Source organism: Dermacentor albipictus, chromosome 3, assembly GCF_038994185.2.
Source record: "Dermacentor albipictus isolate Rhodes 1998 colony chromosome 3, USDA_Dalb.pri_finalv2, whole genome shotgun sequence".
Classification (NCBI taxonomy): Eukaryota; Metazoa; Arthropoda; class Arachnida; order Ixodida; family Ixodidae; genus Dermacentor; species Dermacentor albipictus.
The window spans coordinates 26,931,253-26,956,980 of NC_091823.1; the positions used below are offsets into that span (position 1 = coordinate 26,931,253).

General features: G+C 43.8%; 3 protein-coding genes across 4 annotated transcripts in view; 1 reads left to right on the plus strand and 2 right to left on the minus strand.

The window, feature by feature from the left end:
* The window catches only part of LOC139057311 (C2 domain-containing protein 5), a 59,385-nt gene extending 45,325 nt beyond the window's left edge, over nucleotides 1-14,060 (minus strand). Inside the window, exons 1-11 of one of the 2 annotated variants that reach the window (XM_070535262.1) lie at nucleotides 13,925-14,060; nucleotides 13,550-13,616; nucleotides 13,290-13,395; nucleotides 12,942-13,028; nucleotides 11,556-11,596; nucleotides 10,653-10,783; nucleotides 10,313-10,408; nucleotides 9,682-9,837; nucleotides 8,639-8,699; nucleotides 7,098-7,223; nucleotides 385-524 (exon numbers count right to left, since the gene is read on the minus strand). In XM_070535262.1, the coding sequence (XP_070391363.1) occupies nucleotides 385-524; nucleotides 7,098-7,223; nucleotides 8,639-8,699; nucleotides 9,682-9,837; nucleotides 10,313-10,408; nucleotides 10,653-10,783; nucleotides 11,556-11,596; nucleotides 12,942-13,028; nucleotides 13,290-13,379 (928 nt within the window). In that variant the 5' untranslated portion in view covers nucleotides 13,380-13,395; nucleotides 13,550-13,616; nucleotides 13,925-14,060. The remainder of the gene's footprint in view (nucleotides 1-384; nucleotides 525-7,097; nucleotides 7,224-8,638; nucleotides 8,700-9,681; nucleotides 9,838-10,312; nucleotides 10,409-10,652; nucleotides 10,784-11,555; nucleotides 11,597-12,941; nucleotides 13,029-13,289; nucleotides 13,396-13,549; nucleotides 13,617-13,924) is intronic. The other variant, XM_070535261.1, reaches the window with a different exon arrangement.
* A 142-nt stretch (nucleotides 14,061-14,202) lies between these two features.
* Nucleotides 14,203-21,884, plus strand: Pi4KIIIalpha (phosphatidylinositol 4-kinase III alpha). Its single transcript, XM_070535259.1, has one exon. It carries the CDS (start codon nucleotides 14,666-14,668, stop codon nucleotides 20,942-20,944), a length of 6,279 nt encoding a protein of 2,092 aa, XP_070391360.1. The 5' UTR covers nucleotides 14,203-14,665; the 3' UTR covers nucleotides 20,945-21,884.
* Nucleotides 21,885-23,933: 2,049 nt separating this feature from the next.
* On the minus strand, nucleotides 23,934-25,374 carry LOC139057830 (uncharacterized). The gene is made up of 3 exons (XM_070536577.1): nucleotides 25,055-25,374; nucleotides 24,667-24,722; nucleotides 23,934-24,265 (listed from the first exon to the last, which is right to left on the minus strand). Exons 1-3 carry the CDS (start codon nucleotides 25,254-25,256, stop codon nucleotides 24,134-24,136), a joined length of 390 nt encoding a protein of 129 aa, XP_070392678.1. The 5' UTR covers nucleotides 25,257-25,374; the 3' UTR covers nucleotides 23,934-24,133.
* Between the last annotated feature and the right edge of the window lie 354 nt (nucleotides 25,375-25,728).

The following is a 25,728-nucleotide window of genomic DNA, read 5'->3' on the forward strand; positions in this document are numbered from 1 at the left end:
ACCATTATAAAGCCTACACATAATAAAGGCAAGTTTGGTTGTAGCTTTCTTTTTTTTTTTGTCATGGAAGTGCGGAAAGTGATGAAAGGAATGAAATGGGGCATTTGCTTAAGAATGTTTAGTGCGTGCAGACCGCTTGGTTTGTCTTGAAGAGTCGTTCGCGTAGCACTCGACAGATAGCGCGATCATTATTAGCTAGACTTGGCACACGACATATCGCTGCGGCAAGTTCGAGGTGCGATCATTACATGGGAAATTAAAAAATCTAACTTTGACGACAAAATTCAGGGGTGCGATCATTACGCGAGTAAATACGGTACATCTGTATCACAGGTGTGACAGCTTGCGAACACCTGGCACGCTAGTGTAGAGAAGAACACATACTGAGAGCAGCGGCAGCCGGTCCACCTGTATGAAGGTCAGGGTCCGAAGCCCTCTGCAGGGGGATGCTCGAAAGCGCAGCCACTGGAATCGTCCTCGGGGGTGAAGGAAGGGGGTGAGGGGGCGACTCCTCGGAGGGGGACCTGGGCGGGGGGCAGAGTGTGTCCGAGCGATTCCTGCGCAGGGGTGCCCCCAAGGGCGCAGGGGGCAGGAGGGCTGCTGCCCCATGCAGCAGCAGGGACTGGGCCGATGCCAGAAGACCCGCACCCCGTGGAGAGGGCGTCCCACGCCGGCTGCTGCCACCGTGCGGGGAGCCCGGGCTGACCCGCACCCGAGGTGCAGTCGTGCACAGCCAAGCGGGGGAAGAGGGCATGCGGGTGTGACAGCGAACAACCAGAGGGGAGGGGGGAGGTCTCTGCAGGGACAAGGGGAGCAGAGGGGGAAGGGGCAGCTCTCTGGCAAAAGAAAAGGGTCGAGAGAAAAAGAGAGAGAGAGAGAGCAGCAGAGACAGAGGACACTGTCAGACATAGAGCATGCCACAACACACACCCATCAAGTCCCTACGCCTTGATGCTGGCACTGTGGAGGGGTTGGCTGTGAACAGACAGCAAAAGAGCGAGTGCTGCAGGAAAGTGTGGCCACTGACTTGATAATAATGGGACAAAGGAAACATCTTAAGGTGTTCCATGCTTAATATTGGCATGGCTGTATGAGGACACATGTCCCCTGCACATAGAGTCTTGGTTCCAGAAAAAGAAAAGAGGGGACAAATAGAAATGTTGATCTAAAATGTTCCATCCTCAAGCATTACACGGAGGCATTTGAAGGCTCGTTTTTACTCTTGTAGGCCGAAAATTTTGCCTATATGAACGGTGGCTAGAGATCTCTCATCAGCTATGGACCTCCTATCCCAGCTTGAAGACAGCAAGTAAATCAACAGCATGGAAATTTGGAAGGTGCTAACACAATGTACTTGGCTCATTTAGGTTTACATTTAGGTGGGCTAGTTGGTGAATGTTCATGGCGAATGACAGATAGCATGAAAAGACCTTCTCGTCTTGTTCATCTTTCTACACTGTCAACCGCCGTGCTTGCTTTCTTTATCACCGAAGGCAATGCTTTGTAGACCATCCACATTACTTAAGTTTGCTCACTTGGTTACACAGTGCATAATGCACTGTTATGGTTACAGACAGCAAGCCATAAGCTAGCATCAGGATGCGTCGAGCTGTGCTTCTGGTATAGTACATGAAGGGAAACAGCCAATCGATGCCACTAACTTCCTTCCATATGTTAAAATTTCACTCGGGCACCACATTGCCAGCAACACAACTACCACTATTACTTTGACTACCAGTGCACATGCAAGGCAAAACCAATGCCCGGATGTAATTTCATATTACAGCCTCTTTGTTCTCACATTATATTGCATAATTAGAGACAAATTTTACTGCATTTGTTTATATACTGGTATTATATTTTAGAAGATGCTCAATGAGTTAAACTACACATCTGGCACTCAGAGTTTAGCTTTATTTACAATAAACAAGCATGGACCTAGGCTGTCTACTGCACTGGCTTGCTACATGGTGATGCTTTCAACAGGACATCATTACCTCCTGCACAATAATAAACATTCCATAAGAGCTCAAAGCTACCACAGGTATTTTCATGGCATGACTACAACAGAGATCACTTAAACAAATATTTCACTAAGTGACTTAGTGAAATATTTCTGAAAGAGAAGCATGCACAAGGTGTTTTCAAACTGTAGAGAATATCACCTGAATTAAGCTTGGAAAACAAAAATAAAACACTCAGTCCTTTCCTTTAAGCTACTGGGCATGTCTTTCTGACGTCTGACACGTTTATTGTTTACAAATTGAATGTGACCCACCAACAATCAACTTGCTTAAATGCAGAATTTTGGCTTCATGAAATCAATTAAATTCTCTAAGCTGGGTATCACAATGCTATCATGAAAAACAAAATATATTTATGTACCTCTTAACTGCAGGTTCTCGCTAATTGTCGTTTACATGTTCACACTGTATTAGCTGTGTTTCTGTCTTGTTATCAATTCATGTTGTGACCCGTTCCCCTTTACAGTTCCCTACAACAGTGGTTCTCAAACGGAGTTAGCAGACCCCAGGGGGTCCCCAACACATCCATGGCTCAGAACCAGTGCTGTAGAATATGGGGACACAAACAAAATGTGAAGCTAGAACATCAGCTTTTTTTTTTTCTTGCAATTCCTTTCTTTTCTTTTCTAGTACCATTTCTATGTCAGCTTTGGGTGTTTTCAAAGTCCCTTCTTGCAAAAATCTGTGCTTGGCTTCCTAACATCGTAACAAGATAATCTACGCTGGAACAAAGCATCATGATATCAAGCTGCTATACCATCTTATGCTGAAAGGTATTGAGCGAAAGGCAATGCTATCATAACTGTCAGCTATGCAGGGAGCAATTCCCTTTCATAAAAAGCTACAATATTATGCCCTATTTGGTGACATGCCAGCACTAGACCAAGAGATTAATTGTTAAAGAATTGAGAAATGTATCTGTGAGCACATACCAAGACACACAGGACAACACTGAGCACAAGCAGCCATGCAATGATCACTGTAACACAAACAACAAATAGGCAAAGAGAGCAGGAGTAACACTAGTGCGAGAAAGACAGCAGGTGCAAGGCAGGTGAATGGCCAGAAAAGCTAATGCAGAGAAACACCACATAGAGTGCATCAAAAGTGAAAACTCAGGACTAAGCAAAAGTGTACAACTTCAAGCATTCTTCATTTTATCCTTCAGTGTAGCTGGAGGTTCTTGCAACAAGATCACTGCATTCCAAACAAGGCGTACTGAACATTCCACACATTCCAGAAAGTTGATGCTAACATGATGCTAAAGATGTTCACGATGTTAACGAGCATACAGGATATCTTCATTAGAATGTTACAATGTGTATGTTAACTAGTATAACTTTCCTGGAGAATTTCTGATAAACTAAATCAGTCCCATGTTAATTGTTTCTACTGCAACTCATAATTCATCCTTCAGAACCCTCAGTACATTCTATGATAAGGTCACTTTATAAAATGCAGTTTCTCTCTTCATGCATTTAGGAACCAAAAAGTTATTTTCATGCCATTTTTTACTCAAGAAAGTCGAGTTACCTGAGCAGGGAAGGAAAGGTTACTATGGCAAGTGCTCAAAAGCAACAATTAAATCATATCCTTCACTTAGTGACAACCTAAGAATTTAGTTCGAGCCCCACCCACAGAGCTGCGCTGCAGTTGCCCTCTGTGCATCCAGGCTGCAAAACATAATTCGCTAGAGATGTCCACATACTGAAAGAATTACGCCTCCACTGTGACGTCATGTAAATGAGTGAACATATTAGTTAACTCGTTTCACGCCGGAGAGCGATGAGTTCACTCCTTTATTCTTAGATTTTCACCAACCGTAGGAGCTCGGGAACCTAAACATATACAGTAAAACCTCGTTAAACCATACCCGCTTAAACAGTAGTTTCAATTTGAAGGTAGTAAAGTAAAATCCCCAACTCGGCGGCCAGTGAACATAATGTGTTTTGTATCCGCATAAACCGTACCAACCTATTGTGTACACATCGGTTAAAACGTAGTGTTTCCACTTTTCGTCATGCAAACACGGCGGTGCGTCAAACTCAGAGACCGGAACAATGGCCTCCAAGCGCCCTGTGCGTCTGCACGTGAAGCCACATCAACATCATTTCGGCACCATGCTTGAAAGCATTGGGGCATCGTGCAAGCGAGGACTTGCATCATGCCGAAGCTTGGATAGAGAAGACACTGGGTGCGCAGCAAAGAAGAAAAACCAGACATTGTTCGTGCTGTCGAACGTGACACGAAGAAGTCGGCACTGGCATGCGACAGGGATCTGCTGTTGACTACTGTGTGTGGCATATGGAATGCGAAGAAGTTGCTCGGCAGCGCTGCTGCGACCGTGAAGAGATGTCGGCTACGAGGTTCGACTTTTCGCCATCGTTGCCTCTGTTCTTGCCGAAGTGTCGACTAGCGACAGCACAGGTGATTCAGGCCCGACAGTTGCAGAAGCTGCGTGTTACGTCAGCCTCATGAATGTAGTCGTCGCGACGAGAACAGCACCCGGCAATGAAAAGGGTGCCCCGGGACTTCTGCAGCACTACCGCGCGCGTGCACGCAGAATATGTAACGCCAACGAGGAATCTGCCATGCAAGTGTTAGCCGAGAAGAGGGGGCTGGCTGAAAAGCTGGCATGCAGCTTCAGTAAGTTTGAGGCCGCTGTCGTCGTGCTAGGCCGCCGTGGCATCAAACCAAAATAACACTTTTGTCGAGCGAAGTTAATAAATACTGCATGTATTTTTCCCCTTTCATCGTTCTCTCCGAGTTCCGTGTTCCGTTTACGACAGGTAAGTGGGCGATCTCATGCTATTTCGGTTAAACGGTACTACCGTTTAGCACATACTTTTTCCGAGCTCCGGCCAACTACGGTTTAACGAGGTTTCACTGTAGTAGCATTTTGACTAGCTACTTCAACTGCTTCTGCATACTTAAGCAAAAAGAAAAATGTTTGAAAAAATTTGGAGGACGCTTAAGCTTTGCCTTTAAGAGTGGAACGCGATAGCATTGAAAGATCCCTGCCTGCTTCTCATGCTTCCCGGCAACTGCAGCCTATGTAACCGTAATGTTTACCGGAAAATGCTCGCAGCGAACGCTATGCTCGAAGGCAGGCTTCCTAGTCAAAATGCGGCCTCTTGCATGGGCTGCGAAGTGGCAGAGGCGAGCGCTATCTGGAAGTGTTTCAAGGAAGCGAGCGCGCCACTCTGTGGACTCTGAGATATTTACGCATCGGCATGCGCAAATGGTGGACGTCGTCTCCGGTCTATGCATTGTAGAAACACTGGAAAAGGGGTTTGTCCGAGTTTTCGGGTAATCGAATGATGTTTTCTCGTATATTCAAATTGCAATACGAGAGCTATCATGTCTGTAGGTTGTGTGTAAGTCGTAGTTTACAATTTTTCTACGTATTTTAGCTTGAGAAATTCAATTATTACAGTGAATTCATTGCGTCACATGAACAGCGTGGGTATGTGTGGCTCGAAAATTTTTTTTGTCAGAACAACGCCGGATGCCAGTTGCCGCTGCTGACACCGGATTTCCTGCGACATGGGCTCCTTAACGCTATTGCGTTAATATATGCAGCTGCAGATTCCGTGGCCCAATGGCACTGTGATTTAAAGCTATAAATTCATTGATAAAAACAAGAGAAAAGTCAGTTGCACATGCCTTCTGTATTGGTCAACGATGTGCAAGATAAACAGAGAACTGTCAGTTTTAATGTATATCACTGCACTCAGACTAGCTATAGTAGCTGATCTGTTGTCAAAAAGTTAAGCTATGGTAACAGCCCACCACTGAAAGGATCACTAAAAGGCTACACTAAATCAGTCTGGTACTCACACAGTCTCTTCTTTTTTAAAGTCTATATGCATTTCTTCTGAGGAATATGATTGCCAGTGAGAAGACCAAATCAAAAACTTTTCTTTCTAAATAAATTGTCCCACCTAAGATTCAAGGTCTCTTCTTGTAATGCAGTAGCACACAAAAGCTGCCAGGGTGAGTTCTCGTAAATTTTCAAATGAAATGTAATCCTTTTATAAATAACAACTACCTTCACTAGAAGTCACTAAGTGAAGGTGGTGCCATTAAATTTTTGTTTTTATGCCCTTTCAGGCATACTAAGCTCTTGGTCACGATAATTTTATGTATTCGGTATTCCATAAGTGCAACTTCTCTTTAGTGTTTATTTGGAAAACAGTGTGCACTTCTGTTAGCACCAACAATTGATAAATGTGTCTGAAAATGGAAGTAAAAGGCTTCCTACCATCGTACTGTCATGACACAAAATGCCTGTCAGACAATGCTGCTGCATTGTAGGGTCATAATGAGCACGAATGTACTTTTATAACAGAACATCGCACAAAGCAGAGATTAGGGAGTCTCAGCTGGTATGTATATGTTTTAGCATCATCATTTTAGCAAATTACCGGAATGAAAATGCAGAGCAGTGCAGGTGGCAACACCTAGTGACACTGCGTTCAATCAAGGTGCTGGAACAACCTTTTGTTATGCAGCACTTCCTGGTGGAAAAATACAGTGTATCAGGAGACCACACTGTTTGAGCGCTGCATCACATGATACTCCCACTGGCACTGCCACTTGCAGCTCCAACATGGTAGTTCACTAATGCAGTAATGCTAAAATGTACACATATTTGCTAAAGCTCTCTATTATGACTAGTACTACAATTTTATCTAGCTTCACAAGAAGGTGACAAACAGAGCTTCGGTGCAAGACAAGAACTTTCTAAGCTACACAACAAAACATAAATGCAAAGACAGAAGGCCAGTAATGCGGACAAGGTGTATTAATGATACAGGTGCCCACAATGCTTCATTCTAATAGGGACTGAAAAGTCACAACACTGCACACAGCAGAAGACTGGAAAATATCCCAGACAATAGGTCAATTTGGTTAGCTGTGAACTTGTTTCTGAAAACCAACAGCAAACAAAGGACCTTTTGTTTCATTGGTGGGGACTTCGGTCAGTAGCTAGAGTAAATGATGTAGGATTTCAATTTCTTTCAGACTGTTCGTACATTCTGTCTTCCTAAAGTGGCATCTAGGACTTACTCTCTGATAGCTTCCTTCAAAGGTGACAGGGTGAGAGGATGGCCGATCCTCACAAGGGTTACAGCAGTGCCAATGCCTCGTACCACCACACCAGACTCCCCTTCCAGGTCAAAGCACTGACGATATCTGCAAAGCAAATGTACCGCAGAAATTGAGTCCTCAGCTCTGTTTTATACTTAGTTTTCCGAAGAATGAACACATGGCACAGTTGTCACAGTAATGCTATAGCCCTGGCAGGCTCAAGAAAATTACATCATCAGAACAAATCCTATGTGGAGTGGCTTGTGCCAAATAATATTCCTCCTAAACTCTCATCTTTGTGCTAAATGTTACCAAGCTTTATTCTTACTGCTCAGCAGCTGACAGACCATTGCCATCTGGTTACACTCTCTTTCCACCCATTCGCATGTCTGAATTGACTTAATCCTTCAACATAGACCAAAGCACCAGCCTTTTCAATAAAAGGGTCATTCATTCATTCTTCTGGCTCAACATAACCTTGAATAGCAATTTATGTTGCCATCGTGTGTCATGAGTGACAAGCAAGTCACGTGCACCTTTTGTGTGAAGAAGATGACAACGTTGGTCGGCAGGAAGAAGGAACATACAAAGGCAAAAAAGAAGTCATCTCAAGAGAAGGCATGTGACGCGCATGAAGCAAGGGCAAAGAGGCAGGAAAAGCTGCCAAAGAGAGACGAGCTGGCATTGCTGACGTGGGCACGGGCTGGTGCAGACGCATCGCCAGCTGTGCTCTGGTGACGTGATCGGGATTCATCGGGGACCCAGACTGGAGAGGGGACATCTGAGAGTTGGCCGGCGACAGATCCAGCTCCTCAGCCTCGGCTACGGCACCGTGGCAGTGTTCCATCGCCTTGGTCCAGCTCCGTAAAGCCATCAGCTGCCACCATCCAATGCCATGGAGGCAATCGCTGAGCCACATCAGCGACCCAGCGCTCTACCGGCTACAACTACATCCTGTGCCATGTGGGTCCCAGGTGCACCGACACTACTGCGGTAACCAGCTCTGTCAAGTGACAGCAATGGAGGGCAACGCCTGTGGCGTGTTGGAGTTAAACAGCGGCATCTTGCGACACACCGACCAGCCACCGCCACGTCGCGACGGTCAGACTGTTTTTAACCACCACCCCCCTTATTAGGAACTGAGACACTATAACTTTAGTGTTGCTTAGCATTTTTTTTTTTTTTTTCGCGGGTGCTTGTAGAGTTATTCGCTGTATTTCTTATAATGTTTTTGGCCTCCTCATTTTCATGCCATAAATTTTTTCTATCATGTACATACACATTGTCTTCTGTCCGTTTCTAGAGTTCCAAAATTGATGACATCACACAAGCTCTTTGCCAAATACAACGTTTTCATCTTGTTCACATTTTTTAAAAGTTGAACATAACCAATCGCATCATGCAATACAATGGCAAGATGAGTGTACTCAGACAGCTTGACTTGGTTGACCTGGTTAAAGTCACAGTGCATAAAGTTTCACAGAAGACCATAAAGCAGAACAAGATCCTCACACACTTACGCTACAACCGTGTTTCCACCAAGTTCCAAAGCTTTGTGGCCGATTCGTCGCTGAACTTCACCTAAATAGAGAGCAGCACCAATATAGTGGCAGCCTACCAAACTAAGTAAAGCAATTGGCACAGAATACAGTTACTCATCTAACTTTGTGTACAAAGGAAGTTCACAACAGTAAACACTTGGGCTGATTGGTACAAGGCTACGTAATAGTTAACAGCATGATGACATCTAGCAAAACTTTTGTTGAGCAAGTTAGTGCTTAGATTTCATGGTATAGCAAGTGCAAAGAAAATGTACAAGAACAAAAACAGACATGAACAAATGCCCAGCATTTGTTATTGCCGGCTTTTTTCATGCCGGCTATATCACAAAATCTAGGCAAGGTGACGAGACACATAAGGCAGATTGATTTCACTGAAAGAGAAGAAAAAATGCCAGGAACAGCACGCTAGTCCTGTAGTCAAGTGAGTCTTTTATGTTTACTGTCATTGCACTACTTACTATTATGAAGTCAAGGTGGCAATGATGTGGACAGAGAGTAACTTTCAAAAGCTAAAAAAAATTTAATCAAGGGTCGCTGTTGGTGGTCAACAAGCATGAATTTAGGCAGTGCTATACTACTGTAATATATTTCGCACAGATGCATTTGTTAACACCACATGCTCCACTACTGATGCAAGAATTTGGCCAGGATAATGTAACAATTATATTATAATGCCATTCCTTCGAGGAGCTTGGGCAAGTTCGTATTACTTCATGTTATAGCTATAAAGCCCAAAAAAATTTGGACACAAGGTGAAGAAAAGGCAGCACAAGCCATTCCTAGTCGTTCTTCTTCAGTGGTCAAAGCAACGCTCAGCCTGCGTTATCAAAGGAATCAATCAACTGAACGGCAGATGATAAAGAGTGCCACGAAATCGAGCAAAAGGAATAGCTACATTACACTGGCCTTAATGTATTTTGCTACAGCAAAATTTGCTTGCTTTCAGCTTAGATCTGGGTAGTAATAATTCAATGTAGCATGCAAAAGAAGCGTAAACAAACCAGAGAGTTTTGAAAACAATGTCTGCCGTGCTTCATTGGATGCTCGAGGAGTGCGTATCTTGTCAATCCACTTGTACTCAGGGTCGTCGTTAACCACGAGCTCTTCTACAAAGCCAAGTATTGCAAGAGCGTGGTAACCCTGGGGGATGCCACTGCCTAAAAACACAAGACCCAAAGGTCATGCTTCTCTTAAGCAAAGTGGCTGCACTAAAAGGTACTGATTACAACAAGTAACATATCTGGGTAAATATTCTGGCAGTTGCTGAGATCACTCATTCTTTGTGTGCAAACTAAAATTTAAGAAAAGCTCACAATTATTATCAGTGTAAACTGCCAGTATAGAGATAAGACAGAATAGTTTGTGTTTAAAAAGAGCTGTTGAACAATCAGAGAAAAGGGAAAAGAAGATATGACGATAACAAGAAGACATACTGGAAGAATGCATGCTAAACCTAATACACACAAGACAAGTGCTCTAGCACAAACTGGCAGATCATATGCCACACTTCAGACATACAAGACAAGCCTTCCTGCTATCATTTTGTGCCATTTGTTCTGCTTTTACGTGACAGACAAACCAGCTGACAACAACATTCTGCAAGGAAAGACAATAAGAATGACTGCTACTCACTGTAGAAGAAGCGCACCCCACATGATGACTCCCGGTACCGATTAGAATCATTAAACAGTTCTATTCGAACCACTAGGTTGACCTCCCCCCGAATACCTGAAAAGAAATCACGCATTTAAAATTGGCAGGAAAATCTGACAGGACACATCCATAAGACAGCTTTCAATTTTATTTAAAGAGAGTAAGGAGAAAGAAAGAAAAGAAGGAGCAAGAAAGACCACAGCCACACTATAACCTCAAATTTCCCATGAATTTTATGCTGTCACAGGCAGATAATGTCACTGTCCACCTCTACTTTGTGACCTGTCAGTCTCTTATGACATAAAGAAACACAACTCACCATGCATAGTGTCATAAATAGGAAGCCAACCAGACAGTGTAGACCCCACGTCTTTTCCAAGCAATGGGTTCAAGTCAATGTACACTTTCCCAATGGCGTCATTTGCACTATATGTGTCGTAGTCCATTATCCTGAGAAACCCAAGAGAAAAAATAATAACTTAGTGCCATAAAAAGGAAGTTTACCAGATGATAAGGGCCCCATTCCTCTTCTAAGCAAAAGAATTAGGTCAATGTATACCTTTCCAACGCATCATTTGCACTGCGTGTTCCATAGCACATTATAATGAGGAAGCCAAGAGATAACAGTTTGCTACATATATGCAAGAACATGCACAACATGAGCATACATTTTCAACAGGAAAACTAGGTGCCACAAGCCACATGCTAATAATAAAACTATTCTGAGCATAATAAACATAACTTGAATGAAAAGCTAAGTTAGTGACCAAATCAAACTAGACTGTTCAGACCTGTGAACAATGGTTCATATGAAACATGTAATTTAAGTTGCATTATTTGACCAGACATGTCAAATATAAACTGCAATGTCAAACGCATAATTTTTCTTGGCCATTAACCCAACAGTTTTGCTCAATAAGCTTTTGGCAGACCAGCTTGTTTCTCATCAGACAACTAATTGCAACAGTGAAGTTTAATATCACATGATGATTCAATGTCATTAAAAATAAATATGACAGCATGTGGGACAGTGACAAGATATAAGATACTGCAGAAAACACTAAGTAATAAATTGTGGTCAAATATGAAAGTCCAACAAAGACGTTGAAAGGGGGGGTATGGCACACTATCTCGTTAATTGTAGTACTGAGTTGCACCCATACTAACATGCCTCAATAAGCCTGCTATACCACTCCTGTTGGAGTCCAGGAAAGCCCATTACCTGATTTGCAGTGGTTCATCTTGAAGTTCCTCATCATCAACCTGGAAAGACAAGAAGCTGAACTTGTACACACTATAGCAAAATGGTCCAAATGTTTAACCGCTCATTTGCAGGCTTGCTTTATCTATTTTCTTGAAAAGTTTAAAAAGTTCCCACTATATCAGATTGATTATAATCTGAGAACTCTTGCCCATGGTGCAAAGCATTGATGAAAGTGAGTGCAACTCTGGAGAACTGCTGCTTGTAATTCTTTCCTATGGCTTCCCTTGTCATATCAAGAGGTGCTGCAAGAATGGTGCACTGTTTCACTGCTTTGCCATTTCTTTTTTAGGTACTAATTGCGGTTTAACATAGTGAAAAACAAAGAGCAAGGAATTACACAGGATGAGAGCTGCCTGTGTAATCATGAACCATATTACACAGTTCCTCGACTTCTGTCTTCATGCTGTTTAACTACAGTGAATGGAATTTGCACAACTCTGTTTCTTTCCGGCCCTCAACTGGTGCAATGTTCCTTTCTTACCGCTTTGGTATCCACAACTAATATTTCTGCATGGCCTGCTGCAAATGCAGACGGTTACTTTTTTGCAAACAGATGTGCAATAGCAACAATCATTAGATTTTGCCAACCAGCTTCACTATATGTCATACGCACAAGTACAGTGCATTTATAGAACAAGTTACCTCCGCTGAGCATCCTCATGCATAATAAAGAATAAAAATACCCAGTGCTGTGGTGCAAAGGCTAAGACAATGCCAGTCCCACTCTCTGGACTCAGGTTTGCCTGACTGATGGGGTTTAATGTGTCAACGCAATACAGGGGCTATCGGAGACATTGTGGGGCCAGACTCGGGTATAATTTTGCACAACCAGAGTTCTTTAAGGTGTACCAAAAGCACAGTATAAGAGTGCTTTTTCATTCAGCCCAATGATATCTACAGTGGCATCAAAAATTGACATGCATGAGGCCAGCCCTATTAGTCAACGGAATTATTGCACCGCAGGCATTCTGGCCGCACGGTACCAAATGGGTAAGCAACCATGCCATCTCTCATCCCTACCAAGATCCCAACAGCATTTAATGTGTTCAATCATATGCATGCCGTGAGCTTGAATGTACTTCACGAGATATTTTGATGGATATGCATATCAAAACATTCACAAAAGTTATTTAAGATCATTATTAAATGTCTTCTAGCTAACTGCAGTAAATTTATATAAATATGTTCTGATTAATTCATAAATGTACATTGATAAAAATATTTATATGTGCTGTGATTTTGCTATTACATGCACTTCAGTTCTTGAACTGAACAAATCCTGCACATTCATCACAAATAAACGGGGTGCAATTTATGCGACCAAGTATGACTGCATGAACTCACCTCAAAACGAAACCAGTCTGAATTCCACTGGGGGTTAAGAGATTTCTTGCATATTTCGGTTTTAAAGCATGTATTCCCAAGTTTAACCTGCAAATAATGAAAAAAACTGTCATTGCAAAATTCAGGATCATCTGCATGTGTTGCTGTTTGCCTGAGATCCCATTTTTTCTCTTAATATGGAACACAAGAAGCAACAACTTCATGGCACGAGTTCTTTAAATGATTTGCAACAACTTTCTATTACTTTTTAAGCGCAACTGGACTTTCTTGCGCTCTAGCAGGTTTAGGTAATAGTCCAGAAAACAGTACAGTATACAGCAAATGATTAAGGCACCTAAATGTCCTCACCTCGCCAAAAGCGTCACAGGCTTCGCTTGCCCTGTCCATGATGGGCAGGTTCCTGGCGGCCACCAGCTTGACCCGTACTTTACCAGGCATTTTGGTTCTCGTGCGCCTGAAAGTAGTGTGTCGCGAAAAGTACATTCGTCACGTTGTTAATTCCTTAAAGAAAATATGGTGCATGCAGAGATGTGCATAACTTGATTTTGCCGAGTCCTGCCAGTACGCGAAACTAAACAATCACCGAGCACAAAGACGAAAATACTCACGCCCCCAAGCTCAAACAGTCACAGGTATCATCGCAGTGGCCTTACGAAGTGTACACACCACTGTGGCCTGGAAACGAACGGGGGACACTCGGTTACGGAGAGGCAACTCAGCTGTGCGCATACGCAATCAGCTGACCACTGTTTTGACAGCAAGCAAAGGCCAGCACGCTGTGCAATTTGATGTTCCCGCGCAGTGGCGGCTGCGCTATCCTTAACCATCGCATTGCAACCGTGTTATGTAAACTCCTGAAAGGGAGAGATAGGCGACTTCTCTCCGTTTGTTCACGGGCACACGACACTGCACGCGGTGGCACACGCTCGCGATGGTCGCACAACGCGGGACGAGCACGCTAAACGGGTGGGCGCGAGGCTCACCAGAAGCTGCATAGTATGTCAGGCTTTAAAAGTTGGCAGTCTTCGTCGCATCTGCGTCACATTAGAAAAACATAAATGCGAGCGCAACACAAACGAAGTTGAAGGAGACAGCTCCATGAAACTCGAAGGGCTTGCAAAGCGGGGCTTAGAGAAGTTGCAAAAAGAAACGGAAACGGGACAATTTTTTTTTTAAGTTGTAAATTTTGCACATCTTTTGTTACAGTTATTTCAAACACGACATACGCTAAGAAAATTTTATTTTTAGTTGCTGGGGTATATCGCAGCGGTAAATTAAATTGTGTCGAATAAATGTCTTAATTGGTGCGCCACATTGCAGGGCCGAGAGGAAGGAATGTCCGCGATCGAATGTCCGCTACCGCAGCCCCGCGCCACAGCAGCCGCTGTCGCTTCCGCAAATGTAGGTGTGCCGCAGTGGTTGCCGATATCGTCTTGTGGCTTGTCGCTCCACGAACGGTTCGCGATTCGTTAGATTGTTTTGTGTCGCCGATTTGTTGTGAGCAACGAAGCTTCTGACTCAGCGAGAATGTCAGTCGAAGGAGACCGTAGTCATTCGGTGACAGCGACCGGTGTCTTGATCAACGACCGAAACCTCCGACCAAAACTTTCTATGTACTGGTAGAAGAGGCAAACCTGTTGACAAACATTCCATTGTTATGCTGTGACGACAGTGAACAGTGTTGAGTGTCACTAGGCAGTGACGTTCTGTGTAAGGAAGCAGCAATGGCGGTTTCCTACAGCGACCGTAGGTTTTTCTTCACCGCTGTGCAGCACTTGGCTCGATCTCTAGCCTGCATGAGGCCGACGCCCCCCGACAAGCTTGATAATTTGCTGCGTCTGTGCCCTCAAGAATCGTCGCCGCAGGGAACATTTCGAATTGACCAACGTGGACAGGAAGCTGTCATTGCTACGGGTATCTACTTTCTCGAATCGGGCTTCCAGTACAAGGACAAGATCGTACCTTATTTTCTCAAACTGCTTCGCGGACTTAGCAAAGCTGTGTGGTTGGATGAAATTAAGCTGAACGATCAAGAACGCATCCCCGTCTCTGAGCGCTTTGCGTTTTGCCTGGGAACTCTGCTGAGTGACATCGCCTACCTTTGCGAAGACCTGCGCGAAGAGATAATCACAGCGCAGATTGACTTCTTGGCGGTGCTTGTGAACATCTGCAAGAGTTTTGCAGACGCGCAGACGCCGCGTGGTAGCACGGGAAAAGTAACCCTATGCCGTGCCATTGTACCCCTGCTCATCGGAACGGCACGGGCGCTTGGCAGAGCAAAGGCTTCGTCGCCGCCTCTCTTCTGCGAGATTTTCCCGCAGCCAGCGAAGGTGGTGCCTTCGACCGAAGATGCGCCACGGCCTCGAAGTAACAGCAATACAGGAAACACGCTGCCAAAACGGCGTACGTTCAACAACTTCAGGCCGATTATTCCACGGTCATTGTCCGAATTAAGCCAACTCACACACAAGAACAAGTCCTGTCCCGAATATGACGATGACGAATTTTCTAGAAGATCGTCGCTTCAAAGTCAGTCTGTAAGTTACGATCCTACAACATATTTTTTTACCAAGCATGGATCCAGCTACTCACAAATACATGGAACACCAAGGATTCAGAACCCACTCATGCTTTCCATCAGCAAGCTGCAAACCATTCTCGGGCTTGCGAAAAAGATCCTTGCAAAAGATCTTCTACAATTTTTGGATAACCAAGCAGTAGAAGTGTACAGCACAGGGCAGTTGAGACTGTTTCCATACAAGTCTTTCAATGAGGTGCTGAACTTAGTGATGTTGATGTTGCTCCAAGAGCTGTTGTGCCATCAGACGGGTCATCCAGCACCTTTTACTAAAGATGTCCAAGAGTTTGTAAAAGTGCTTTTTCTGAATGGACAGACAGAACTGCAGAGCAAAAATCATGATGCCTGTGAAAAAGAAGACAGAGAATCTAACTATGCAACTGCCAACCGATTCAAATTGAATGTGCAAGCTAACGCAGCCTGTGTTGATTTGTTGGTGTGGGCTACTACTGATGAGAATGGAGCTGAGACCTTGTGTGGATTTTTGTATGATAAAATTAACTCGCCATGCAATGTCAAGCTGGCTTTAGGCCACATGCCCTTGTTGCTCGTTTGTCTGGAGGGATTTGGCAAGCTAGCCGAGAAGTTCCCCAACATTGCTCAAACGAGCATATCAACACTACGGGACTTCTTGGTCAACTCATCTCCCATTCTGACAAAGCTCCACTACCAGAACAGCAACTCTGCCTCAAGAACTGGAGGAGCAGGAGCAGCTGGCATTGGTATTGCAGAGTCTTCACAGGCAAGCCACAAGTCAGGGACACTGACTGCTTCTATGGCAGCGTATGAGAAGCTTTGTGACACAGCTATTGAAAACTTATGCAGGGCACTGCGGGTGGGTCTGCAGCAAGATCCTGAATGTGTTCAGGCCTTTCTGGCATCAGTGTCTATCCGGCTGTATCAAGCAGAGAACAAAGACCTTGAGCCTAGTCTTGTAGCCACCAACACGATACTGGCTCTCGGTCATGTTGCAGTAGCACTAAAGGATACCCCAAAAACAACAAAGTCTATTCTTCAGTTCTTCCAGCAAAAGTTCTGCCAGCCTGCATCTCCCCTCGACTCGCTCATCATCGATCAGCTGGGCTGCATGGTGATTGCAAAGGTTGACCACACTGTTTATGAGGAAATCATGAAAATGTTTACCATGATCACTGTGGAGTCCAGCTCAGCGTACAACGTGGGCAGCGTCGAGGACAGAAAGCAAGGCTACCGTCATGTCTCCTTAGCAGTGATAAATGCTTTAGCCAATGTAGCGGCCAGCCTGCAAGGTGAAGAGGATCAGCTGGAACTTTTGGGGACTTTGCTTGAACTGTTTGTACAGTTGGGGTTGGAGGGCCGCAGGGCCAGTGAGAAACAAGCAGCGCTTAAGGCTTCCAGCAGTGCTGGAAACCTAGGAGTCCTAATTCCAGTAATCGCAGTGCTCATTCGGCGCCTTCCCCCAGTCATTGATCCCAAGCCTAGGCTTCATAAATTATTTTGGGACTTCTGGCTCTACTCTGTAGTCATGGGATTTACATCAGAGTCAGGTTTATGGCCGCGAGAATGGTATGATGGTGTTCGCGAGATTGCTGCAAAGTCCCCACTTTTAGTCTCCAAGGAGCACTTGCGCTCAGTACTGCAATACAACTCAGCAATTCGAAATGATACAGTCTCGCTTGGTGAACTGCAAGAGTTGAAGAACCAGATCTTGAAGCAACTCAAGACTGAGCACTCGCAGGATGTAAGTGCTGTTGTGAACAAGCTGAATTTTTCTCAGTGCACCTACTTGCTGTCTGTGCTAAGGCTGGAAACTCTGCGAGTGCAAAACATGCATGGAGAAAACAGCTTCCACAACATGGTAAAGTATATGGAGTTCTCAACAATACAGAAAGATAAAGCAGGTATGTGGCAATGCATCATGGCTGTGGCTGACAAAGTTTTTATGGTTCTGTTAGATGTAATGTCTAACAAGCCCAGGAAGAAGGAGAGGGATGAGGAACTGGAGAAACATGCTACATTTTTGCTTTTGAAGTTCAATCATCCACAAAAGCAAATCAGACGTGTTGCCGACAAGTACCTTTCTGCACTTGTAGATACATTTCCTCATCTGCTTTGGAGTGGAAAGGTACTGTGGACAATGCTCAACATTCTCCATGTTCTGGCCAAATCACTTGAACTAGATTCAAATGAACTGATTTCAGAACTGCCAGTTCCTGGTACTTCGTATGTCCTGACCCTGACAGACACCATGGAAGCGAGGGAAAGCATTGTCCAAGACTTTGCTGCACGATGCCAAGGCATTGTTCAAGAAGCCGTCAAGTGGGCCCCAATCATAACAAGATCACACCTGGAAGAATACTTGGCATGTTACTCGTACACTGCAGATGGTCTCACACAACACAGTGGAGTTGCCTTGGCTATTGAGAGCGTCTTGCAGTTTGCTGGATTAAACAACTACTCTGCACCATTGCCATCATCGACCTTGGACAAATGGCCCAGCTGTGTGAAGAACAACTGCTCGGAATTTGTTTGCTCAATGGGCTTGCGATGCAGATTTGCAGGTGAGATCACAGGACTCCTTATGGATGCAGAAGATGCAGAAGATGCCGAAGTGATGCACAAAGAACTCGCTGCACGGCTCCTGTCTCAGTTGAAGCAGAGCTGGGAAAAGAAGGACGAGCGCATGCACAAAGAATGCATCTTCCGCGTATGTGCACTTCTCATTCACTGTTCTGGTACTGACAGAGCTTTGCTTCATGCACTCTGTTGGTCTCCTGTGGAACTTTTCACAGAGGAGGCAGTGAGAGGCACAGTGTCATGTTGGCAGTGGCTTCTTGCTGCTAGGCCTGACCTAGAGCTTCAGTTTCTCCAAGAAATGTCTGCGGCTTGGCACATGACAGTTGACAAAAAGATAGGCCTGTTTTCAGAAGACCCACCTCAGACAGATCCATCTGCTGCTCATGAGGGAGTGGTACTAGAACCTAAGCCACCATTTGTGCAGCCTCACACTATCTGGGTACGGTTCCTTGCAGAGCGCATTGAAACAGCCAAGTACAGCAGCCTTGATCAAGTTGAAATTTTCGCTCACATTTTACACCGGTCTTTCTCTGTAAACATAGGTCAAGACAAGAACCACTGCTGCCGACATGTTGCTGCAGTTGGTACTCAGTTCCGTTTGTTGACTGCTGGCCTGTCCTTGCTTCAAGGCGATGTCTTGCCCCATGGGATTGGGAAGAGTGTGCTCCGTGAACGGATCTATTCAGCAGCCCTCGATTACTTTTGTGGTCCTCAGATGTGCCCAACACAGCAGGGTGCTGACCTACGTGACGACATCAATGTTCTTGTAAAGTTCTGGTTGGCAGTTCATGCTGACAAGAAGTACCTGAAAGCTACTACGATCTCCGATATTTGGGAAACAAGCACACAGAGCAACCTTTCTGTGATCATGAATCCAGATCTCCGCGGAAGCACGGAAGTGCTCCAGTCACGATCAACTCCAACTGGGTGGATCAACACAGTACCTCTCAGCAGTAACATGTCAACAATATCCCGGAGGTCTTCAGCTGGAAGAGGCTCGGCTATAAAAGACGCATCTACAGAAGTCTTCGTGCGGGACTACCTAAAGAAGCGAAACCTTATTCTTGGTTTACTGGCTGTGGAAATAGAGTTTCTCATCACTTGGTACAACCCACTCTCCACTTGGGAGCGCAGTGTCACTGGAGAGGATGCCATTGCCACTTGGCGAAGCCAGCCTGTCATTGATAGAAGCATGAAGGATGTAGCTAGGCTGTCCTGGGAGACCGCTCCATGTCTGGCTATTTATGTCCCTTGCCGGTTCAAGACTTCAGACACTATTCGTGCAGAAGTCTCCCGCCTTGTGCAGCGAAACCCAACTGCAGTTTGTCATCTTCCCGAGGCACTGCAGTACCTTACAACACCTGAGAGCGTACTTGGTGACCATCTGGACCTAAATCACATGCTGACATGGGCACGTGTCTCACCTATCAAAGCTCTTGCGTACTTCTCAAGGCAATTCCCTCCACATCCAATTACTGCCCAGTATGCAGTCCGTGTACTGTCATCCTTTCCTCCAGACACAGTGCTGTTTTACATACCTCAAATAATGCAAGCAGTCCGCTATGATGCGATGGGGTATGTCACAGAATTTATCAAAACTGCTGCCAGCAAATCTCAGCTCCTTGCACACCAAATGATCTGGAACATGAAGACGAACATGTATCTAGATGAAGAAGGAATGCAGCAGGATCCAGACTTGTATGAGCACTTTGACCACATTATGCGCCATATTGTTAACGCCCTGTCGGGGCCTGCAAAGCAGTTCTATGAAAGAGAATTTGACTTCTTCCAGAAAATCACAGCTATTTCAGGGGAGATCAGAGTGTTTCCCAAAGGTGCAGAACGCAAGAAAGCATGCCTCACTGAACTCTCCAAGATCGCTGTTCAGCCTGGCTGCTACTTACCATCAAATCCAGAGGCCGTTGTCATAGACATTGACTACAAGTCTGGCACCCCAATGCAGAGTGCAGCAAAAGCTCCATTCCTTGCGCGCTTCAAAGTCTGTAGGTGTGGAATCAAGGAGCTAGAGTCTAGGGCAATGAGTGTCGCGCAAACAGGCAGGCCACAACTGAGCACCGGCAATGAGTATTGGCAAGCCGCAATCTTCAAGGTTGGTGATGATGTACGCCAAGATATGTTGGCTCTGCAGGTTATCAGCCTATTCAAAAATGTGTTCAACCAAGTTGGATTAGACCTGTACCTGTTTCCATACAGAGTAGTAGCCACAGCACCTGGTTGCGGTGTGATTGAATGCGTTCCAAATGCAAAGTCTCGTGACCAGCTTGGTCGACAAACGGATATTGGCATGTACGAGTATTTCATCAAGAAGTACGGTGATGAATCAACAACAGCATTCAGAGAAGCCCGTCGGAACTTCATCAAAAGTATGGCAGCCTACAGCGTTGTCGGGTTTCTTCTTCAGATCAAAGATCGTCACAATGGCAACATCATGCTGGATACAGATGGACACATTATTCACATTGACTTTGGCTTCATGTTTGAGAGCTCGCCAGGAGGAAACCTTGGCTTTGAGCCAGATATCAAGCTTACCGATGAAATGGTCATGATCATGGGTGGGAAGATGGAAGCAGCTCCATTCCGTTGGTTCATGGAACTTTGCGTGCGGGCTTACCTGGCAGTGCGACCATATCGTGAGGACATTGTCACATTAGTTTCTCTAATGCTTGACACTGGTCTGCCCTGTTTTAGAGGACAAACAATCAAGCTTTTAAGGTCAAGGTTTGCACCACTTGCTGCTGAGAAGGATGCAGCAGCATACATGCAAAAAATTATCAGGGATTCATTCCTGAACTTCAGGACACGCACTTACGACATGATCCAGTACTATCAAAACCAGATTCCATACTAAGAGGCAGCATTTGCTTTTGTACTCGAAGGGATGACTAGTGCAGAAGCATCACCATTTTCCGTGCCTGGTGGTAACATCAGGAGTTATTATATCTTCACCAGGCACTTTGATGGCAGCACTTACTGACTTAGGTTTGTGCACATTGTGGTGTTTAGGGGTCTCGCTTGTATCCTTGGTCGCTATTTCTTGTTTCTTGATATTTTCTGATGTATTTCGAGCTTTGTTGTCATTGCAGCAGGACCAACAATATGAACACCTTTTTGTTTCATTCTGGGAGTGTTTGTTGACATGTAGATGGCATGACTGGCTACCAATGTTGTTGGCTTTTGTGGTACACTTCTGACTCCTCCCTATAAGGTGTGTGTGTGTGTGCTGCATTTGTGAACTGCAGCTCATAGATATCTGTTTAGTGACTGAACAAAATGCAGACGAATTGAGTCACATGGCATCTCGCCCTTCAACACAGACTCTGATAATTATTTATCCATATAATTAGGATTCTAAACAGTGAACTGCATTGTACTGTAATCCACTACAGGAATTTCGTGTCAATGCGAATTCATAGGTATTGAAGTTCCTTGTATGCAGTATTGCTGATATATGTAAAATGCATTTCGTCATTGCTTTATGTAACAAATGGTGCATGTTTGCTAGGGATCTAGTTCTTGCAGCCATTATGGAGTTCTGCATCATGCACCTGACGGCTATAGCTTGAGATATGCAGATGTTTTAATGTAAGGTACTCTAGCACATTATATGTATGAACAAGTGTATGCATTTGTAACGTTAACAGTCTGTGTTGTTATGGAGAGCTGTGATAATTTGTTTTGGGCTTGTAGCAGGCAGTGCTTGCTTGCAACTCAGAAATTCTTTTCTTTGCATTGTTGTGCAGGTCATGTTAATATATAGATCTATGTTAATAAAGATTTTACTTAGCACAGTGGAATGCTATATAGTTGCTTTCTTTCTCAAAATTTTCAGCTTGGTGCTCCCATTATTATGATATAATGGATGAACCATGAAACCTCAAAGAAAAACATTCTGATCTACCAGGTTGGGACCAACTAAGTGAATTAAAGATCATAATTTTATAAACCAAAATTTATTAAAAACCAGGCATTTCAAAGCCAGTTCAGCTCCTTCTTCAGGGATGAGTGGTGAGAGAGATGCAGCAGTGCTTTTAAATGTTTCTTGGTTCTTCCTGGTGGTGACGTGTGTGGCAACCTTGCACATGAGTTATCTGATGAGCTCTCAAAGAAATTTGTTTCAAGACTTTTTTTTTATGTGTCATGGCTATAAATACAACAAAAACTACTGACCCACTGTGGTTGCTCAGTGGCTATGGTGTTAGGCTGCTGAGCACAAGGTCGCGGGATCGAATCCCGGCCACAGCAGCCGCATTCCGATGGGGGCGAAATGCGAAAACACCCATGTACTTAGATTTAGGTGCACGTTAAAGGAGCCCCAGGTGGTCGAAATTTCCGGAGTCCTCCACTACAGTGTGCCTCATAATCAGAAAGTGGTTTTAGCACGTAAAACCCCATAAATTAACAAAATCTACTGTAATATCTTGCACATAGTACAACATGTTCTGCCGAAATATTGGCACATCTAATTTGTGGGCACCACAGTTTTCTTGGAATGTCTAAATATTTCTTGATCTTGTATTACCAAGAAGTGATTGCTTTTTATTCTAATTATTAGATGCAGCTAAATATGTCTTTTTATATGCAACCCCAGAATTTATTGCCTTACAATGAATGCATATTAACTTTATTAGTTGCAGATTTCTTTTCTCATATTCACAGCCCCAGAATTTGTTGCCTTATGCAGAGAATTTCACTGGTTTCGCAAGAGTGTGGCTTAAGATTAAAATAAAATTCTGCGGCTTTACATACCAAAACTACAATATGATTACAAGGTACACCATAGTGGGAGGGCTCTGCATTAATTTTGACCACCTGGGATTCCTAATGTACACCCAATGCATGGTACACAGGCGTTCTTGCATCACGCTGTCTGTTGAAATGCGGCCACTGTGGCAGGTATGGTTGTGGCTTGGAGACAGCTCAAGGATCACTGAACATGCATCTTGATAATTTTTATTGCGATAGCAATTATATGGACATTCTGAGCGAATTTCTGCCATCATCGTGAGGCTCCTTATATATTTAAGTATATGTATGCTATATGTTGTACCATGCTATATGACATGGTATATGCGGGTTATATTGCCACACCATTCTATCACTAAAGTTGTTGAGACCAGACCTTACATCCTTGACAAAATTATTCTTCAGAACTTTGAGAATGGCAGCGGACAAACAAATGTCATGAAACAAAACATTCACAGTGCATGTCTTTTATCTTAAATCTTCTGAGATTTAAATATTAAATGTGTGAAACAGTAACAGAGCTCAAACCTGAAAATGATGTAATTCTATTGGCGTGACTATGCACCACGTCCGATATTGGAACAGGAAAGAGATTTGAAACATACCTGATATGGAAAAGTGATGGTAAAGTCGCTTAGAAAGACGTTGGCTTTAATTAATAAACATACATTAAATGGTCTGAAGGCAAGATTCAAATAGAGGACCCCTAGCACAACAGCTCGTTTTTACTTATAGTCGGCTTACATTTACTTCAATTCATTCTGCCACTACAGCTAAGAGTCTTACACATCAAGTAATATTCTAACATGTTGCTATTGCATTCATTGCTATGCCATTATGCCGATTTTTTAGTCTATTAAACACGCTCTTTATGGTAATCTTTCTTGCATTTGCATCCTGCTTGCTGAACAGGTTCCGCACAGCATTGTAATTTGCTTTTAGTACAACAGTGGGGCTGTCCTGTTTTACAGTGAAGCTAGGCCATAGGCTATTAGCAAATGTCATCTCCTATTCAAAAAATTAGTAATTATATATATATATATATATATATATATATATATATATATATATATATATATATATATATAGCAGGACTTCACTTTGAATGCAGATAGTTGCAACTTCACCTTGGGTGTCTCCATATTTTTGATGAGCTTGTGGACAGTGAAAATTATCCCTCATCATGTGAAGCTAAATCCTGGCAATTAACGAGTGCTTGCCCTGCTACATGTACTTATGCAATCACAAACAGGAGCACCATCACCAGGCACACAAAATATAATCAAATAGTAAGCTACAGCACACTGGTCCTTGGTGCTAGTGCCACCATGCTTTGAGATGATATGTCTTTGGCATTGAGCAGCTGTACCTTCTCGCCTCTGACACCTCCAACCAGCAATGTGGCAGCCTCAAAGTTGATGACGCACTGCATAAATGTAAAAAAAATGGTGACATATCTCATAGATGGCAATGAATGAGAGATGAAAAAAGGCTGGCTGCTCGAGGCACTTTGCGTGTATTTGCTAGCTTCTTTCACGCTTGGAAAATCGCTTTTATGTAGCCTGTATTGAGCAACAGAAAGCTGTATCAGGAGTTTTTCATGGTGCTCTACAATTTTCTCATTGGCACTTTTCATCTAATTATAATATTTGAGAAGTTTAGTAATAAATTAAGACTAATTATGTAATTTGCCAGACATTGGAAAATAATTTGAGTATCTCCAAGCGACGGTGAACAACATTACCTTGGTTCAATCCAGCTACACAGCATTTTAATATTTTAAAATCTTGGTACATGATAATAAGGACAGCCTGTATAAATACTTGCCTGCGATCTTCTCAAGAAGTCTATTCCAAGGCTGACTTCTGGAAAAGGTTCTTCTACTGAAAAAAAATTATAAAAATACAAGAAAATTTGGACAAATTGTTTCATTTATTTTGTCATTCAGTAGCCAAATCAGCGCTTTCTTTGTCATGAGCTGAATAGAAGTTCAAGCACTCACTCACTCATTCCTCTTTAAATATTGTGCTATCAATATTGTGCGACCTGTTCTGACTTACTGAGTCTCTTATCACTCTAGAATGACCACTTCGCTTTTACAGAAGCACAACTTGCTGACACAGTTTAAATTACACATAATATTCTTATTTCGTGTGCATTTAGGGGAAATCTACAGTGTTTGGATCCCGTCAGAGACAAAGAAGGCAATACTAACCCACGGCGAACTCGTATACTTGCTTCCAGGAGCCGAATTCCAAGTCCACATATTTGACGCAGCCTCTGACTGGCGTCCTGAGATTGAACAGGTGTTGGTGTAGGGCACTGGCTTCCTGTGGACTCTGCTTCCAAGCCAACACCTGATCACCTAGTCTTTGAGAAGGAAGAAATCGGAACCATTCAGTCTGCTTTTGGTACATCCACCTTTGCGTGACATGTGTGCAATGGACCTGCGTTTTTATGCATGCAAATTGGAAATAATATTTGTGTTCATCGTTTCCTTGTCATCGTTCAATTTTCGCAACAAGGTCGCCATTATTTTTTTGTCCAAGAGAAAGAAAAAGGAAAGACAGGGAGGTTAACCAGGTAGAATCTGAAGTTTGCTACCAGTTGCTACCTGGTAGTTACTGGTAGCAGTAGGGAAGCAGTAGGCAGGGAGAAATGGAAAATAAAGATCATGAACCATTCCACTGTGTGAAGGTGGATCACCTGCGAAGCTGTTGGGCAACGTGTTTAGCACACGACATGTAGGTGACACAGAATTTGGAGCAAAGGTACTAACATGTATTGTCTTGGTCAGCGGTCATTGTGAGGACAGATGCACACACAAATTCTCGTATCACCTCTGTTATATATATATTAATTCCATCATATTCGCGTATAGTCCGGACT